The 20560-nt window shown below is 42.0% G+C and overlaps 1 protein-coding gene across 1 annotated transcript in view; it reads left to right on the top strand.

Annotated features, from left to right (window-relative positions):
• Positions 1-20560, top strand: part of SORCS3 (sortilin related VPS10 domain containing receptor 3) — a 620373-nt gene that overhangs the window by 250764 nt on the left and 349049 nt on the right. Inside the window, exon 3 of the mRNA XM_017851830.1 lies at positions 18279-18378. Within this exon, the coding sequence (XP_017707319.1) occupies positions 18279-18378 (100 nt within the window). The remainder of the gene's footprint in view (positions 1-18278; positions 18379-20560) is intronic.

Raw genomic sequence — 20560 nt, 5'->3', positions numbered from 1 at the left:
TACATCCAACCCTGACTTTCTCATACATTTTAGAGTTTGGTAAACTATGGAATGACAGAGGAATTTTAGAGATCAATGACAGAAACTAGAGAGAAAGTTTGATTTCATTTTTCCTTTATGAGCGCAGAATATAGTCTTTCTTGCAAGTGAAGCAATTGTTGGGTGGTCCTAGGAATGGAATTTGAGCAAGTCCTGCTCTGGTCACTATGAGTTGAATGGGTTGCCCGGGGTTAGTCCCACGTATGCTTGCCAGCCAGCCTTGGAGAACACACATTCAGATATCTGCAGCCCATACTGACTTCTCACATTCACTTAGTCCAGCTCATTCATTCTAGTGGAGGTGGAAAATAGAGCATTAAATCTCCATGATTGCACATCTGTTCCTTTGTACCCTTGACAGAATGGCTTAGGGTAGGTTTGTGGTGGCTTCTCTGTAAGGCATACAGTTTCTCTATGGAGTGTTACCTGAGCGCCAGTGTGGTATCTGAAGAACGTGAGTTCTAAAGTCAGGACGACCTGTTTTCCGACACCCATTTTGCCACTTACCACATCAGGGAATTTTAGAAAATCTCTTGGTCTCTCTAAGCCTAGTTTCTTTATTTGAAATATTGGGATAAAGGTAAAAATATCTATCTTGTTATACAGTGACCAAAACAATAGTTTGTTTCCTTTCATTGTAGTATTCTGAGCATCCAGAATAGTGTCAGGCAAGTTATAGGCACTGCATGAACATTTGGAAAATGAATGAAGAATAGGGACTCAGCAAATCGTATTTCTTTTTCTTTTGGTAGGTATGGTATGTTTCTGGGTATCCCAAGTTAGCTTAAAGTTTCCTTGGGGGCCATAAGTAGTTAACTGCTTTTTTATGTGTGAGATAAAACGCTAATTTCAAAGCCCTGGAACCTCACTGTTATATTCCTGTGGCAAGGACTGATTAGATATTCACTAAAACTGTTTCCTCTTCATCCAGGGCAAACAACTGGACTATATTTGTCAGCCTTTATTCATTTAGGTGTAGCCTTTTGTCTGAAATGTGGTCCCTGGAAAGAGGCTAGAAGTGATAGATGCCACTTTCATACCTGGCAAAAACACTTCCCACATTTTTCTTCATACTCATTCATTTTCTGACTCACCAATTCAATTGAGATTTCCGAGATCTAGAGGACAGCAGAACCCTAATATGAAAGGAGCCTGAGTCTTGAAAGCACTACATAGAACAGAGCCCCTATTTTCCCCCCATCACCCTGCTGGCTCATATTGGACTATGATATGAGTGAGAAATCCACTAACATAGTATTAATTCACTGAAATGTTGGTATTGTTTGCTGTTGCAGTTAATTGCTTCAATGCATACAATCTCCAAGATGCATGTCCAGCCCTCCCATTCCCACACTCACTGTATTCTCTAGCCTGGATGCCTATTTACTATTCCCAAGATATGCTGTGTTTTTCTAGCATCTAGCATAGCTCTCTTCACACCATAGGCACTCAGTAAACATCTGTTGATTGATTTCTGGGTCAAAGAATGAAACAGCAGCTTCTTATAAAATATAAGCATGTTTTACATTAGACAGTCCTGATATTTCAGAAGAAATATTCATTTGAGTGTTTTTCTCTACTATGGGACTTAGTATATAGTTTTTAAACAGAGAATTTAGCTTATCTGGCACATTAAAACTTACAGACTTACACATATCCTTTCAGGGAGATTCCTGCCATATAAAAGGAAAATTCAACTGTATGGAGTTCTAGATGTATTAGAGTAACCTCATAGGTAGGCTCCATCCAGGAGAGAGGGTTTCAGGTCAGGGATGTATGAGCTAGCAGTCAATATCAGGAGCCTGGGAGAAATGGAGCATCCATGACAAGTTTTCCCACCCACATCCAGTGCTTCATATGCAAACAGCCTAACTTTCCCCATTTGTAGAAAGCTGCACCTAACTTTTCTTTTATGCTCTTACACCTTGGATGAATTGCATGGCCGATGTTGATAACCCAGAAAATGACAACTACTTAGCTTTCTGTTGCTTCCACAAAGTAGGTCAGGTAATGGAGGGGAAGTGCATTACTCTCCCAGACAGGGATTATACCAGGCAGATAACTGTACTTGCTCAAAATTGTTTTCTTTTATTCATCAGATATCTTGGACATCTTGCCATCATCCTAATGCTAAGATAATAATAATAGAAGGTATTTATTGAGCTATATGTGCCAAGTGTTAGGTCAACATTTCCTTTACCCATCTATCAGCTGCCACTGAGTGCTGTGACCATCTCCAGAGGTTACCATTTTCCTACATTTAGGATGGCCAATGCCTAACTGATATGGGGTACAAAAGCCCAGCCCTCTTGCCTTACAGTGGGACATGTATGTGGTGAGGTGTCTGCCCCAGAGTCTCCCTGGGGATCAAGCTTCACAGGAAACCACATCCTTGTTTGTCTTCTGCTTCTTTCCAGTCTTGCTTCCCTGTTTCCCATTAGGTTTTGCCTCAAAGCACTCCCACCATAGTTCTTGAGCTTCCAAATCCCAGACTTGGGCTCTGATTTTAGGGAACCCAGCTTAGGATGTTTTTCTTTTTCCTCAAAGTCGGTTTATAATGTGCTACAGAGACGCTGTCTCTACTGGTTTCTGTCAATGATAACACAATTCTCTCAGGCCCTCAGGTTTGGTATCCTTAAGATACCTGTTCCTTCTCCTTCACCTCTGACCTTGTCCAGTAAACAGATTATGCTTCTTCTCCCTGTCTTTTACTTCTTGCAACCTACAGTCATCCAGGATAGTGAGATGGATTCCTGACAAGTCTTTCTACCGCCAGAGCACATGCTTCACCAAACCATCATATAAATCACTAACAGCTTAGTCCTTTTAAGCAGCCTTTATGTTCCCATCCTACTTGAGAACCTTTGAGGTACTCATTTCTTGTAAGACAAGTTCAAGCTTCTTAGCAGATATGTAAGAACCTCCACAGAGTCTTATTCTACTGATCTGAACTTACCCCCTCTTATGCCTGTATAAGAACATTTTATGGCCTGGGCGCAGACACTCACACCTGTAATCCCAGAACTTTGGGAGGCTGAGGTGGGCGGATCACGAGGTCAGGAGTTCAAGACCAGCCTGGCCAACATGGTGAAACCCTATCTCTACTAAAAATGCAAAAATTAATTGCCCAGGTGTGGTGGTGCACACCTGTAATCCCAGGTACTTGGGAGGCTGAGGCAGGAGAATTGCTTAAATCTGGGAGGTGGAGGTTGCAGTGAGCTGAGATGGTGCCACTGCACTCCAGCCTGGGCGACAGAGCAAGACTCTATCTTGGGGTGGGGGGAGGTTGGGAAAGAACATTTTATTATCTACCCAATCTTCTTAATTACCTTCTGAAAATACTTGCATTTTTCAGGTTCCAAGCCTTTGAGCATACTGTTTGTCTCCTGTTGACCTTCCAATACTCAACCCTCTTTCAAAGCCTTTTTCATGAAGTCTTCCTTCCTTTACTTTGAGCTCCTTTATCACTAATAACTGTCATTGTCTTCTTCATTGACATTGCCACCATCATCATATTAGTAATGGCCACCATTTATTAAGAGCCTATAATATGCTTGACATTGTGATAAATGCTTCATATGCATTGCCTCCTTGAGTTATCAAACAACCATGGAAATACTTTTTAGATAGTTTTGCCCATTTTATAGGTGAGAAAACTGAAGTTCAAAGAGGTAAAGTGACCTGGTCAGGATCACACAGCTATCAAGTGGTGGAACCAGGCCTTGAAACCATGTATTTGACTTCAAAGTTTGTGCACTTAACCACTCTGCTGATATATTCTATTTGGCTTAATTGCTTCCTACTTATTTATCCCTTATTTATGTATTCATTAAAGATAGTTATTGAGTTCCTGCAATGTGTCAGGGAGTGTGCACTGGAGACTTAGTAGGGTCCGTGTCCTCAGAGTTTTATCTAACAGCACTCTTGAGACCTTTTGCTAACTACCATCTCCCTCCTCAAACCTCCCCCTCACCTACAATCTCTCTAGGAGAGGACTATCTCTGAATTTCACCAATGTGCTATGTCATCTTGCCCACCATTTCCTGGTGGTCTTGTTATTAGATTTAAATTGATGTTTTTCAGCCCTTGGCCTTTAGGACTTGCTCATGTCTTGCTTTCTAGTTATGTAGTGAGAGATGGTCTTGTCTCCCTAAGACCATATTTTTCTTTCTGACAGTGTTCCCATTGGTGCCTAGATTAAGTGATGCAGAGGCTGGCAAACCTTTGAGCAGCTGAATGCTTCCTCCAGAGACACTGTCCTCATGTAGACAGTTTTTGTAGGACCTCAGTGGCCTCTCAGTGGTAACAGATCTGCATCTTTGGAGCATAGATCTGCATTTTGGAAGCACCAGAAGCCATTTGGAGCTTGATCAGATGCACAGAATGTTGGGGATGGCAGGGACTTTTGAGATCATTGATTCCAACCATCTCCTTTTACAGAGAAAGAGAGTAATCAAACTGTGAAGCATTGTTTTTGGTTGGAAACAAAGAGTGTCTGTAACAACAAGACTAGAAACCCAATCAACCATAACTTATGGGGCTTGCTGAATGCTTAAGTGTGAGACACTGGAGATGGCTGATAGGACCATGTTGCTGCCAGTCCTGATGACTGTTAACTGGCTGAGATACACTCTGTTTCTGACTGGGACTCTGGCTCCTGTCAGCACCTTGACTAGCCCAGTTGAGCACTCCTTTTACTCAGGAGCACCCATCTCAGGAAAAGTGCTGAGTTCCAGTGACTCTGAGAGGTCATGGGCTTGAGAAATGTCTGTGTTTGTTGAGGGGAATGGACTGTGAGGTACTGGATCCTTGAGCCAAGGCCCTTGCAGGCTTTTGCATGGATTGACCATGAAAATGGCTGTCTTCTCTTTCCAGTTATACTTTTTGCCTGGGCTTCTGCAGCCTTCTTGTTCCAAAGACTCCAGAACCAGGTATCTGAGATAAAATATGTTTTTCTGTTCGATAGTCAGATTGCTCAGATGATAGAAAGTGACTGTCTTCATCTTGTGAAGTCACTGTTATTTTCCAGAGGAGAAATAGGGAATGGTGGTAAGACAGTTGTAGGAAGGAATGAAAGCCTGTCAAGAAACTAAGCTGATTCTTGCCCTGTGCTTTATGTAGGTTTTCTCATTGAACCCTCCTAATAACACTGCTTCATGGCAATTATTATGTCCATGTTAGATATGGGGAAACTGAGGCCTGGAAAGGTTAGGCAGTATTTCTGGTGTCGTGTTGCTGGTAGGTAGGAGAGCAGGAATTCTAACCTAATTTTGATGCCAAGCATTCTCCTTTTTAAACTTGCATGGCTTTCTAATAGGAAATGCTCATGGAGACCCCCTGAGCAGACGAGTCAGTGAAACCCTTGCCATGTGATACTTTGTGAAGCAGATGCTCAATTACCACTGTTTAAATAAATGGTCAGGCGTTGAAGTAGAGCACATAGAATTTGGAATCATATGACCTGGGTTCAAGTTCCAGGATTGTCATTTGGTCAGTCACTTAACGTCTCCGAGTCTCTGTTTCCTCATTTTTATGACAGAGATAAAACACCTATGTCAGAGGGTCATGGTGAGGATTCAGTTAACTGTTTTAAGAGAAAGTGTTTTGTATAAAGCACTATGCAAATGTTAGTTACTTAATGCCACAGTGATTTAGGGTGACAGTCTTCTGAGAAATTAATTACAGAGTCTCAGTATCTGCCAGAGTCTTGATCCCTGACCCCAAGAAGCTTGTATTTGTGGTGAGGACAAGAGACTATGAAAATCAGAGGGGACAGGGCAAATGATGCTGTAGATATATAAAAGCAATAGAAAACCAGAGGAAGGAAAGAGAGCGGAAGAGCACGGTAGATGAGAGGGCTTTACACAGGAGCCCGAGTTGAACTGTAAAGGTTTGAAGTGAGAAGAAATTTGCAAGTGGGCATAGATTTAATAATAATGATAATGCTAAGAAGCCGTGTTGTAAGTTACAGTCCTCTTGGGACCCAGGAGTTGTTTGGCACAGAGCAGCTGTTCTCAAAGTATGACCCAGGGACCCCTGGGGGCCTCCACCACTCTCTTCAGAGGATGGATAGAGTCAAAACTATTCCCTAATAATAATAAAATGTTGTAGGCCTTTTAAACTCTTATTTTCTTATGAATGTACAATGGAGTTTACTAGAGGCTACCTGACATATTTGATATGATCACAGATTGAATGTAGAAACAGATACGAGAATCCATGTATTTTCTATTAAACTAGATATTAAAGAACTTTGAAAGAAAAATTTGAAAAGTAAAAGAATGCTAGTTTTGTCATGAAATTGTTTTGTTTTGGAAACTATAGTTTTTTAAATAAAATTATTTATGTTAACATGTAACAGGGTTATTGTTATTTTAAACTGAGTCAATTTTGTAAATTTTTCTCAGATGTAATTTCTGTTTTAATATGTATTGCTAGATATAACACACTTGAATTAAATATCTTGGGGTCCTTAGTAACTTTTAAAAGTATAAAGGAGTCCTGAGTCATAGAAGTTTGAGGACCAACCACTGTTAAAGACATGGTATTCTGTTATGGAGATACAGTAAAGGACTCAGAGATTTTTATCACGCTTTGGTGTCAATGTGTATGTTCTTTGGTATCTTAGAGCATCTATCTATGTACAGGAATTTCAAAATGATAATGCCCAATGTTGCAAGCATGCAGTGAAACTGGAACTTTTATACATTGTTAATAGAAGTGCAGGTTGGCCAGAGTATGTCTGTAAGGCAGTTTATAGCAAGAGCTTTAATGATAATTTTTATCCTTGGAACTAGTAATTGCACTTACATGAATCTATTCTAGGGAAACAAATAATGATACATACAAAGATTTATGTCTGACAATACACATTCAAGTTATTTAATACAAGATTTTGGCTAGAAACTGACCAACTGGCCAGAGAAGATAGTTAAAGTAAATTATGATGCATTCATACACTGGAATGTTGTAAGGCTTTAAAATAAAATGATATTTTTGAAAAATATGTAACAATATGTGGAAATGCTTACAATATTATGTTAAATGGAAAATCAGGATCCAAACTCTATAAATAATGACCCCAAATTTTGTAAACACACAAGGGTTAAAGAAAAACACACCAAAATGTTAACTGAGGTTTTCTATATGATATGGATATCTTGTGCATTATCCTTTTTCTAAAATTTAAGGGTATTTCTACCATAAATTTTCAGTATTTTTTTAAAAGACCCTAGGATGTGACAGTCCTTTTATCCAAGGCTATGGAAACCAATCTACTGAGCCAGTCCATGTCACATGGGTTCAGACGAGCACTGCCTCAGATCTTGGTGGGACACTTCTCTAAGAGTCACTGTGAAAGTTTAAGACATATTCTATGACTTGACAATAAATCCAACTTCTAGCTAATTGCTTTTTCCTGCTTAGCCATTCAAAAGAAAGCTTAAAAAATACTGAGACTGTTTTTCATGCCCTACTCCTCGGGTCTATTGTCAAGAACAGTCAGTGTAAAATGTAGGATCCGATAGGCAGTTGTTTTAAATGATGTGCATCTAACACAGCACAGAGAGCATAGCAATCACTCCATAATTCTTACAAAGGAAGAGATAAATGAAATTTACGTTTCTGGACCCAAAAGGAGATGAAGTTACTGTAGTATTAGAGGCTCAAAAAGGAGAGCTGTAATTGACTCCTTGGTAACTGGGAATTTCCTCTTCTTGCCTGTGTTAGGAGACACCATGTGTCGGAAGACTTTAGCCCTCTTTCTGTTCTGGATGGCCAGTAGGATAACGAGTAAAACTGGTCCAGCACAAAGGAGTATCTGCTTTGCTATTAGTTTCTCACAGTAGAACAGTTTCAGTCAGAAGGGAATCTGTCTGAATGTGACTATTTCAGTCCCTGGGACATATTTTCTCAGTTTGAGGATTACCCTGCATGGCATTATTCAGCATGATTTAGGGGTTAAAAGAGACGGCCAAGGTAGTCCCTTGACTTCAGAGACCTTATTCTATCTGGAGTAAGAAGCGTCATGCACAAAAAGTTAAATAACGACATAAAACAACAGCAGAAAAGAGAAAAAGATGTGGTCCCAGAAAGCAGATATGATGCTCTCTGAGTGTGATGAAGATGCTGAGCACTGGGAAAGCAGAGGTAGGTGAGATCAGAGGCTCCATCGGGGAGGATGGCAGCAGAAGGAGATACTCTCTTCTCTCTGGGGCTGAAGACTCTGGGAGGGGAGAGATTTGCATTAATTGATAAAGTGATTAATGAAAGCATTGAGTGCCTTCCATGTGCAAGGTGTTGTGCTTATTACTGAGACAGAAAATATTTAAAGATGAGTGGGACACAGAATTTAGTTTCTTGAGGCTATAGGAAGGTGGTCTGAAGGCTCTCCATCCATTCATGTTCCTTCATTAGGTGGCTGCACATTTTATCCTGGAGGTTTCTGGGTGTGCCCAAACAGATGTAATTGTGCACATGTCACAGGGCCCCAGTCGGCTCTATACAATTTTAAAGAGAAATGGTAAATATATTTATTTTTTAGACAGCGATGCCTTGCTAAAACTGTCCAGCACCTGCTAGTGTAGGCCTCATTATTTTTTTCCCCAGGAAAACTTAGTGGAAAAGTTGGGTCCGTTTTCCCTAGACTTTAATTTGTAAGTGTTGGCCACCTGCTGGAGGCTATCTTTGATTATGTGTTGCAGACTCCCCATCTTCCCATGTGTCTTTTGGTAGCTTACTGTTGATGTGGTGGGAATGGGGTGGCATTAGCTTGTCCACTGGGGTTATGTAGCTGTAACACAGCTGTTGTTTGCCCAGAAATGTATGAGGCAGTTTCTCCTCCAGTGATAATATTATTGGTCTACCGTGGTATCCCCCAACAACCAACAGCGAAGTGAACCCTCTGACAGTAGGGCTATGTAAGCTTCACAAAAATCCTACGAAGGCAACATTTATATTGCCATTGAGCAGGTATGAAACATGAGTTTACATCATTAGCCTGAAGCTCCACAGACTGGATTTGAATCCAAATCTGCTCGACTCTGAAATGAATCCTCTTATGATTCTGTTGGTCTGCCTTTTTGAATGCAGAAGCTTATCTGTAACTGGGTTCTCCTACAGATGTGTTAATTTGTTGATTAACAACGTGACTGTTTGGTAACAATCACTTTATTGCTATAATTTTTAACTACATGAGTGACACTTGGATACATTTTTGTTTGAAAACATCTCAACATTACAAGTAAATTCAAGTGCTTCTAGCTACCTAACCCCAGCCCACCCCAGTTCCCCACCCAGTGGTAACTTCTATTAGTAGTTTTATATATTTTCCACTAGATTTTGTATGTATTTGTGTAGTGTACACACTTATAAACTTAATGGAAATGTATTACTTTGTTGTGTCTGGATAGACTGTGTGTGTGTAATATATTTAGTATTATGTCTTAGAGACTTTTCAGGTCAATAACTGATACCTGTTTTACTCTTGAATGCTGCTGTATAGTACTATGTCTCTCTCTCTGTGTGTGTGTGTGTGTAATATGCTCTATTTAGCCTTTTCCTGATGATTGTTATTCAGTTATGTTCATATCAACAGAGATGCAGTGAATTATGGGCTGTCATACCTTTTCATCGGCCTGTTTGTGCTCTTTCTTTTCCCTGGAGGGCTTCTTTCTTTCCCTTACGTGCATGATACAAATAGGTCTTTTGGCTGATAGGTTAGTTTTTTGGCATTTTAAAACCTAAATATAACAACTCACCACCCTATTATCTGAACTGAATGTCTTCAGTGAGAACTAATGTGTTCACACCAAAGAAAGAAAGGAAAAGAAAGAAACTGAAGAGCTGAATGTTGGCCCAACCCCACATACTTCAGCCTCTGTCCTAGCTGAGATGTCCCAGCTCTGTCCCAGCTTCAGCTAGGAAGCTGGTGGGTCTACAACTTACCTGATCTAAACCATGAATTCTGCGTGACTGGTCTCCAAAGACAGCGAACCTCCAATTTTCCACATTTAGAACCTGTGATGGCTCTCATTCAAATAGTGGGGGCAGGAGGAAATAGAGATGAATTAATTATCCTGTATCATTGCCTTTCTTTGTGAGACTAGACAATGCAGCCAGGAGTCAGGTAACAAGAGGTCAGGGAGAGCTGTGTAAGCTTCTGCATTGGCATCAGCCTTCCTGTGGAGTTTCTGAAGCAGAGGGTAGGGCAATACCCACTTGGAGAATGAAGCTATTTAAATGGCTTACTTTTGGCTTCAGGTCTGAAATTAGTTATCTGGATGGTTATTTGTGGTCACGCTGGGCTTCTGCCATTGCAAAGATACAGATTAATGTGGCTTTGGGCACTGGCCCTAAAATGAGGAGTGGAATAGGCCAGAGGGGAGCATCAATGCTTTTCCATCACAACTCTCTGAACAGCCTTTGGTCTGGAGCTGTGCTGTGGGAAGTCCTGACCCTGACCTTGGAATGGGCCGCGGTTCACCACACACCAGAGCACCCAATAGCCTATGGTCTTTGATTGTTGACAATCCTCAGTGTATCTCAGTGGGGTATACCTGAAGGAGCTGCTAGTGGGTGCTCCCCAAGGCCTGGCACTTGGAAGCATAATTCTATCTTTTGATTCTCCAGGCAACTGGGTCTTGTCATCCGCTCACGGTGACAACTGGAACCAGTGTCCACAAATCCTTTAATGATTTATTGGGTATCCATGTGCCTCACCCCTATTAAGTGTAAAGAGTATAAATCTAGAAAAAGAAAACAAGGTGATTTTCCTTGAGGACAATACAATCAGGGGTATTCATAAAAATGACAGCCATAAGCATATACGGAACAAGGGCTTTTAGCAGATGCTAAGCTAGGTATCTTATTACTCTTCATTGAATCTGAGTAACAACAACCCTATTGTCTGAGCTGAGGATCAGAGACATGTAAAGCTTGCATAGCTAGTTCTGGCTCTGAGTTCAGTTGTCTTTGTACTACTCCAGTCTTCTTGTTTTCTTTATGTAGAACTGTGCTCTGCACTTTCAGAAATTTAAAACAAAATTTATTTGTGATTGTTCTTTTAAGAAGCTTTTAGCAATTGCTGAAAAGATCAAAAGCATATCTATATATTCAGAGAATAAATAGGGAGCTCTTAGGTGCAATTGGTATAAATGCAGAGGAGGGTGTGGGTGGGAATTATAGGAAAGATTTTTGTAGTACAATGAGTACTGGAGCTGGGAGTCATAAAGGAGACAATCTGGACATTGGAGGCAATGGTAAAGCAAAGCAGGTAAACTACAAAGGCATTGAATGCCAGACAGAGGCAGATGTTTGACCTGGTGTGGCAGCCAGGCAGGGAAGGATGCTCTAGGGCATCAGAGATCCAGGCAGGAATCTTGAGAAGTTGTCTTAGAGACAAAAGCAGGGTGAGAACATGACTGGGGAGAGGAAGGGGGGGCAGTGGGATAGAGGCAGAGGCTGATATTCTCTGCCTCTAGCTGATACCAGCTAGAACAGCACCACGAAATCATACCCCTCCTGCTTTTGCAAACCCGTCCCTTTCATTTTGCTATTGTGCTTGGCTTGTTTGGAGTTGCAAAAGGGCAGAGTTGAGTAGTTGTGGCGGAGGTCCATATAACCCAAAATATTTACTATCTGGTTGTTTTGCAGGAAAAAAAGTTTACCAGCCTGAGCCAGAGCTACTTTAAATGGTCAGAAAGGGGAAGCAAAGCACAGTGTGCCTAGCCCGTGTCAGATGCCATGGTTGATAAATGTATGCAAAAGAATGAGCCAAACATGGAAATGCAGAAGTTGCTGAGAGGAAAGGAACAACCACAACTGTGGTTGTTTGCCAATTTTAGATTGTATCCCTTAGAAGGCAGGCCACTGAGGAGATGAATTCTGACTGGTGAAAGATGCCAGGGTTAATGATCCCTAGTTTTGCAGAGCTCAGGGGCAAGAAGAGGAGAGGAAATGAAGAGAGGGCTGAGGACCAGGGTGGTAAACACCAGGAGAAGGTGCCGACTGGATAAGGTAATCCATGTGCTCACCTAGATCAAGAACATCAGATGGCCCTGTGAGAGCTGGCAGAGTGCCTATCTCTGGCCAGACTGGGGCATTAGGACAGGGAGGTTGAGCTGCAGTTCAGCTCTATTGAGAGGCTGACTTGGCTGCATCAACTGGATGTCTTTTCTGTTCTTTTTTTCTTTTAAAATAGCAGCCCATATGCTTATTGCCACCGGCCTCTCCTCCAGAAGTTCACTAGAGGAGTGGGAGCTTGCTGAGTAGATAAAAAGCATATGGTAACTCAAACCTCCACTCCTGGAATTGTCAGTGGGAGAGTGGCCCTGTGGGAAAGACCGAGTGTATGGCAGGTCAGGCTGGGGGTTCCTCCCACATTGTACTAGTCTGCGGTAAGTCCTTCTGAATGCCTCTGGATGAGACAAGAACTCAGTGAACAGTTTCAGGACTCAGACTAGGAGATGATGCCATAGAATAGTCCCTGAGCACCTCTGGAAAGTTGAAGTGGGAGGATGCCCAGTCTGCCAGTCAGCGTCAGGTACCTGGGGAGTAGCGTGAGTGACAGGTAGCTGACAGGACCTGCCAGATGATGAGCAGGTGCCTGAGCAGGTGGTGAAGCCAAGGAGCAGTGTCTCTTTGGAGGTACAGCCTCCTTGGAGAAGATGTTGTCAATAGCCAGTGAAGTAGAAGTTATGCCTAGAGGTGACCCACATGGAGATGCCACCCCAGAAAAACTTTTCTTCACAAATACACAAGAAGCCATGCATATGAATGTTCATTGTAACATTGTTTATAATAGCAAATTAAAAAAAAAATACTTCTCAGTGGTTTGAAAGGATAAAGAATGGTTAATTCATAAGCTGAAACACTAGATAGCAGTTAAAATGAATGAATGACCACTAGGTATGTAACACGGATACATCTCACAAGCTGAATATTGGGTGAAATAAGCAAGCTGCAGAACATATATCCTATGCGATAACACTTATGTACATGTAAAAACACTCAAAAAGGTTACATGTTGTTTATGCACACAAACACTTGTTAAATCTAATAGTGGCCAAATGATGGGCATTGCATTGTATTTTTCTGTGTGCTGGAAATAATTCATAAGGAAAAAAAGAACAAGGGAGAGAGACACACATGTGTGTGCACACACATGTGACAGTGGAATGGGGTTGGGGTAACTGGATCCAGAGCACGGGAGCCAGAGCCCCATGGCTACACTCACCTTATGCGCTGCCTTCCAGGTTAGCTGTGTGCACTGAAAAATTCAGAATGGTAACTGGCAGAGTGCCAGGCCCATGGCTGGCTCAGCGCACTGGTGTCATGGTTCCAGTGTTCTGAACATTTCAGTCTTATGAACCTAGTGCCAAGATTTGGGAGGCTAGCTTTAAAATTGATGAGATGAGCCTGTTTTCTCTAAGTGACCCCACTGGCTGGTGTCTGGAATCACAAAGTAGAGAGGATGGTTTGCTTTCTTGTAAGAGCAAGTTCTGCCAGCATAACTGTCTCTGGCAATGGGGCTGAGACCTCTCTAACATTGGCCCCTCACCCCAGGCCAAATGGGCCCACAGAATGCTGTGGTCAGGGCAGTGTGCAGTGGCCATCCTGGAAAGGACAGAGTCAAGGGCACTACTGGTTCCATAGGCTCCCAGGCTCCCTGAGGTATCTTCATCAAATAGACAAATGAGCAGAACCTGCCAGAGGCATGGAGGAGGCTGAGACGTAGAGGGTGTCCTTTGTTGGGAAGTCCCTTTTTTCAGCAGCCACTTTTGGAAAATAGCAAAGTCAGTGTTAATCTGTCATGCAGCTTGTGAAAGTGAGACCATGTGTGGTGACCAGCATACTATCTTTTGTGAGAGTTATTTGGATTCAGGAAGGAAGTTTGTTGTGACTTCCATCAGTCCTGCAGGGATTCCTGAGAATTTAGCTCTTCTAAGATTTTTGCTATAGATAGTATGAGGAAAAGATGCTAGTTGGAAAACAACTTAGCATTGTGTTGGTGGTTTAATAAAATTTAAGATCCATAAGGGACCTTAGGATTATGTAAGTAAACCTCTCATGTTAATGATGGAATGGAGCTTGACAAAGATGCTTTCCTTAACCAAACTTGAGTTAGAATCCTCTGAGCTCTTTTTACACTAGGCTTCCCAGCTTAGGCATGTTCTCAAGAGTCCAACATTTAACAAGAATCCTTCTAAGTCAGGTTAGCCAGAATCTCCCAACCTCTGTTGCTAATCAAAGTCTTCATCCACCACTATAATCTAGGTAATATCTGATCACCCTGACCTGCATTCAGCAAGAATCTTGTTAGATTAGTTTAGCAAGGAATTACCCTCTCCTTTTAGCAATTTTTCATCCACTGACCTCTCCTCTGACTCTTATCAAAAATTCCCACTTTTCCTTGTTCTATTTGGAGTTGAACCCTATGTCTTTCCCCTACTGCAAAATCCCATCGCAATAGTCCCTCTACATATTGCAGTAGTCCTGAATAAAGTTTACTTCATCATTTCAACCAGTGTCAGAATCATTTTTAACGGCCTTCAAAAAGTGGCTTGTCCAGGGTAACATGTTGAGTGCATTTGAAAATCAGTTCTACAGTCTCGATTTCTAGGCTCCAGCTTCAATGTTCTTTCTCTACACCATGCTGCCTTTATGCCTTCAAGAGTGTAGAATTAAGAAGTAATTAACTCTATAAAATATTTTACTTGGATTAATAAAAATGCAAATGACAGCCTCTAGAGATCGTGGTCTATCTCCACTCTTGCACTGCATAGGATAGTTGCTCAGGGTGATTTGTCATTTAACCTTAATTCTAGTACAAGTGAATTACAGACACTTCCCTAGGACAGAACTTGCTAGACTGTACCGTCTGCACTATTGTGCTAGCATCGAAAGCATCAAGCGTGTTTTCTAGGCATTGTTTGCTGTGTGTTGAATTACCACTAGACATCAGTAGTTGGTTAAAAACTTGTGAGTAGGTTTGGACAAGCTCATTTATCCATTCATTCTTACAAGTAAAGACAAATTAAAACAATACAAAAACTAATACTTTCGGCACTTGCTTTGTACCTGACATGGTGCAAGACACTGGAGCTGTTATAAAAAATGGTTCTTGTCTTCAAGGAGTTACAGCCAAGGAAGAGATCCCAGAATAAGGACAGTATAGCCAAACCAACAGGATAAATGCTTAAATAGAAATGCGTACAAGATAGTACGGGACCACAAATGAGATTGTGATTAATTCCCCCCACGAAAGCTGGAAAAGGATGATGTTGGAGTTAGATGTTGAGGGTTGGAGGAAAATTTGCCAAGTAGAGGAAACAGGGATGGATAGTTCAGACAAGGAGATGATGCATACAGAAGCGGAGGGCAGTGAGAATGTGGGACATGCTCAGGGAAGTTTAGCGAGGCTGGAGAGAAAGGGCCAGAGGAGCAAGTGGCTCAGAATGGGTCCAGAAAGGGAGGTTGAAGCCAGATTTTACAAGACTTAGCTTGGAAGATTCAGCTTGACTGTGTGCAATGGGCAATTACTACCAAGGTGCGAGGTGGACAGATCTGGGGTAGAAAGATAGCCTGGTAACAGCATGGAGGATGAGTGGGGGAGGGAGAAGACTCAAGAAGAGCATAAAATTGGGGGGTTGTTGCAAACATGATGATGTATGAGCCACAGCATTGGTGTGACGATGGAAAGGATACCAGGGATCTAAGTTATTTAGGAAATAGAATCATTAAGACTTGAAGAGTGATCTGGGTTGTAGAGAGAAAGGCAAGGAGAAAGATTGGTAGTGATTCCCAGAGCTTCTGTGCCTGCAGTAGACAAAAGTCAGAGAATAAGAAGTCAGCTTTTGGGGGACTGATGATTAAAGTTAGCATAACCGATTACCATGTGGAGCCAGTAGCCTAGAGAGGGTTTGAAATATTGACATTCGTTTATTCAGTAAACATGCTGAGTGTGCATAATGTGTAAAACTTTGTCCTGTATATTTTGGAGAAAGGAGAAATGAATGAATGCCTCTTTACTTTGGTTTATTTTTTAACATTTTAGTGTACCTGCATTCTGTTTTAGTATACCTGCATTCTGTTAGGAGGTTTCCCATGTCTTATATTTTTGTAACCTCACGAATGCCTTGTGAGACTAAATTATCCCCATTTTTTTTTTTTTTTTTTTTTTTTTTGAGACAGAGTCTTGCTCTGTCACTTAGGCTGGAATGCAGTGGCACAATCTTGGCTCACTGCAACCTCTGCCTCCTGGGTTCAAGCGATTCTTCTGCCTTAGCCTCCCTGAGCTGGGACTACAGGTGCCCACCACCATGCCTGGCTAATTTTTGTATTTTTAGTACAGATGGGATTTCACCATCTTGGCCAGGCTAGTCTCAAACTCCTGACCACAGGTGATCCACCCACCTTGGCCTCCCAAAGTGCTAGGATTACAGGTGTGAGCCACCACACCCGGAATCTTCATTCCTCAGATAAGGAACCTGAGGCTCCAGCGGGGTAAATAACTTGTGCATGGTCATGTAACCAGAGAGCTCTGGATGTAGGAATGAAATAGTGATTTTGCTACACCCAAAGTTCATGTTCTTTCCTCTTATGAAGGAAGTTTTATGATGTCCCTTAATTCTTTGAGGAGCTTACATTGTGGTTGGGGAAACAGAAAAGAAATCAATCATGCCACTATTGAAAAGTTAGAAAAGAGACATGTACAGTGTGCCTTGGGTGCCTAAGGATGGAGAAATTTGTTCTGGTGCAGAAAAGAGATGAGCAGTGATTGGGAGGAGGGCTAGAGAAGCTTTTACAGAGGAGGTGCAGGTGGGTGTTTACACTGGGCCCAGGGACCAGGAATCTGCCAGCTTGGATGAGGGTGGGGATGACTCTTAATGGTCCTCACATTGGGAAGGAGGTTGAGGTGGGAGAATGGCTTAAGCCCGGGAATTTGAGGCACAAGCCATCAGACTGATGTGATGCTATGATTGTGCCACTACACTCCATCCAGGCTGGGCAACAGAGTGAGAACCTGTCTCAAAAAAAAGACAAAGGTTATATAGTTTTAAGTACTAAGCTTCTGAAGCTAAGTTGTTGGCCGAGGAAGCACTGATTAGCATTAGAAGGTGGATAAAGGCTCAAAGCAAAGGCTGGAGCTGGTGGTTACTAGGGCATCAAATGCCAGTTCAAAGCAAGGCTCAGAGCCAGAGTTGGGAACTGAGATTGTGGCGGATTTCAGGCCCTTACAAGGTCAGTTGACTACAGAGAAAATGCATTGACCTCTGTGTCCTTCTAAAGCTTGAGTTGGAGAAGTTTTGTAAGTCTAGCCAAGGATAGTGATGACGGGAAGAGGAGGTGAGAAATGATGATACAAATGGTGGAAAAAGGGAGGGAGGTCTCTGTGGGGTAGGTTTTGGGGGCAGGTGAACAGTATGGCAGGGAGGTCAACTAATTTAATCTCACTGTTTGGCACCCTGTCTCCCTCCTCCACCATGGAAGGCAGGATGGAAAGAAAGGAACCTCTACTTCTGGTTTTGGCATCAGTTGGTGTGCTGGAGAGGAGGAGCAGGTAGCCACCGGGATCACTGGAATGATGAACCCCTCCCCTGTAAGCAGCCCAGTGCCACAGGCTTTTCACCCTGAACACACCCACATCGTTGTCCCCATGTAAAGCATCCAACCGTCTGCCTGGTGTGGTCTCATTTAGCCATTGGACCCCGTAAGTTCTCTGAGGTTATGAGGTTCTAGGGACCTCCAAGAGTCCCTTGTTTCAGGCTCAATGGAGTGAGTATGAAGTTGGTTGTACCATGGTGACCTCAGGAGACAGCCTGGCCACTCTCCCATGGCCTCCACACACAACTCCCATACAGAGGGTCTGCTGGTGGGAACTTGTGTGCTTCCACAGCTCCACACAGAGCCAGGGTGGGCAGGGGGCGGGGCTGAGCAGCATGGGAGTCAGGTAGTCTCCAGCAGCTCCTTTCACCAAACAGTTTCACAAAGGGCAAAAAGTAGGTCTCTGAGAAAGGCTGGGAGCAAAGGGGAGCACGCTTAGGTAGTAAGCAGATGCATTAGCCTAATTGCTCTTCTAAAATTAATGGGGCTTTTTATCTCTGAAGAACACTTTTAAGCACTCATGTGATTTTGGAAGAAAGGTGCTGGTCGGTCGGGGGAGAGCCTGGCTTCCCTTTAGACATAGCTGCCTATTGATAAAACGATCTCTCCCTTTCTGTTTTCTCTTTTACCTGCAGGTCGACAGATTATGGCACCACCTATGAAAAGCTGAATGACAAAGTGGGTTTGAAGACTGTCCTCAGTTACCTCTATGTCAATCCCACCAACAAAAGGAAGGTAAGAGGCTGGGTCAGTAGGTCCTGAGCACTCCTGCTGGGTCACTGTGCTCATTAGGGCCAGAGGTTAAGGAAAAACTCAGTAGTCATGGAATCACTTACAGAGGCCTGATTTATATGCCGGGAACTTCATAAACGCTGTTTGTAATTCTAACAATAGCCTTGATAGTAATAATAATAATAGTGACAGCAGCAGTGATAGTAACGCCACCAGTAAAACTATGTACCTATGTCTCATCTCACTTATCCTCACAATGAATCTATGGGATAGAAACTCTTATGGTCCCCATTTTGCAAGAGAAGCTCAGAGAGATGAAGTAACTTTCTACCCTGCGTCAGATGGTGGTAACACATCTAGAATGTAAGCATGGGTTTGCTCAACTTTAGAGTTGAGTCTTTCTACAGCCTTCCTCTTGCTGGTACATTTTTTGAGAACCCCTTATTCCCAGGAGATTGTTTCTGCCACATGAACAAAAGGCTGATCCTGGCTTCTTCAACTTGATCCTGAGCTGCTTCTGAGGCAGAGGGCAGACCAGGCTCCTCTGGCACCTCTGCTTCTCTGTTTTCCTCTTGATTTAGCAGCCAGGATGAAATCATATAAGGTCAGACCTTGGCCATGGAAATCTACTGGGAGTAGGAGTCCTGGATTCTATGGAACAATGAGCAGTTTTAGAAAACAAATACTGCACCGTACATTATCTTTGGGGAGATGTGCTCTTTCTCCAGCTAAGAAAGCACTGTTATTTAGAAACTTAGGAAGACATGATTCAAATACATGTACCAAAATGACCACATTAAAGGTCATTTTAATATTTCTAAAAGCTAAAAAAAAAAAAAAAAAAAATGGCACCACCAAGCTCTTCTCTTACAATCTGATTTACATTTCTCCATCTTGCCAGTGCTTTCTTCCTCAAGGTAAGCTCAGGAGCGAGCTTCAAACCATTGTGTGGATGTCTCTGATCTCTAATATGGTAGAGTCCAAACTGTGGCTGAGAATTGTGACTGTTTATGCTGCTCAGAGCAGAGCAGCTTTGACTTGAGCCCTTAGCAGCATAATATGCATCCATAGACTTTCTCCTCACCTCCACCTCCGGTACCCCTAAGTACACCCAGCAAAGGGAGGAAGCAGAATTGTTGGCTTCTGGTTCAGCATTGGTGATAGATAGCCAAAGGATCCAGTTAGCTGTAGGGGACTCTCAGGCCCTAGACTGTGCCCACTAGCCAAGTGCCAAAGCTTTGATCATCAGGCTGGCTGTTTAAGCACCTGCTATTGATTTTATTTGAGTAGTTTCTTTTCGCTTTGTCCCAAACCTTTGTCATTTTCACATTTTTCAGTATCGTTATTTAAATTATTGGATTTTTAGAGCTAGAAGAAAGCACAGATTTCACCTAGATGAGTGGTTATTAATAGTTTCTTTTATTTGTTTATTTTAAATTAACATAATATTATATGTATTTATACTGTACAACATAATGTTTTGAAGTACATATGCGTTGTGGAATGGTTAAATCTAGCTAATTAACAAATGCAATAACTCAGTTACTTTGTGGTGAGAACACTTAATATCTACTCTCTTATCATTTTTCAAGAAAACAATATATTGCCATTAACTATAGTCATCATGCTCTACAATAGATATCTTGAACTTATTCCTCCTATATAACTGTAATTATGTATTTTTTTTACCAGTGTCTCCCAAACATGCCTCCCCTTTAACCATTCAACGCCTGTTAACCACCATTCTAATATCTAATTCTGAGATTAACTCTTTTAGATTCCACATATACGTGAGATCAAATGGTATTTGTCTGTCTGTGTCTGGCTTATTTAACTTAGCATAATGTCTTCAGGTTCATCCATGTTGTCACAAAAGATAAGATTTCCCTTTTTATGGCTGAATAGTATTTTATTTTGTCTATGTACCAACTTTTCTTCATTCATCCATTGATAGACATTTAGGTTGATCTTATATCATGGCTATTGCGAGTAGTGCTGCAAAAAACATGAGAGTGCAGAAATCTCTTGGACTTACTGGTTTCATTTTCTTTGGATGTATACCCAGTAGTCGAATTGCTTGTTCATATGGTAGCTCTATTTTTAAGTTTTGAGGAACTCCATACTGTTTTCTATAATAGCAGTACTAATTTACATTCCCACCAACAGTGTGCCTAACAGTTTTTGA

Source organism: Rhinopithecus bieti, unplaced genomic scaffold (assembly GCF_001698545.2).
Source record: "Rhinopithecus bieti isolate Rb0 unplaced genomic scaffold, ASM169854v2 scaffold_31787, whole genome shotgun sequence".
Taxonomy (NCBI): domain Eukaryota; kingdom Metazoa; phylum Chordata; class Mammalia; order Primates; family Cercopithecidae; genus Rhinopithecus; species Rhinopithecus bieti.
Note: the sequence above shows the minus strand (reverse complement) of the source record. Positions and strands in the feature narration are given on the sequence as shown.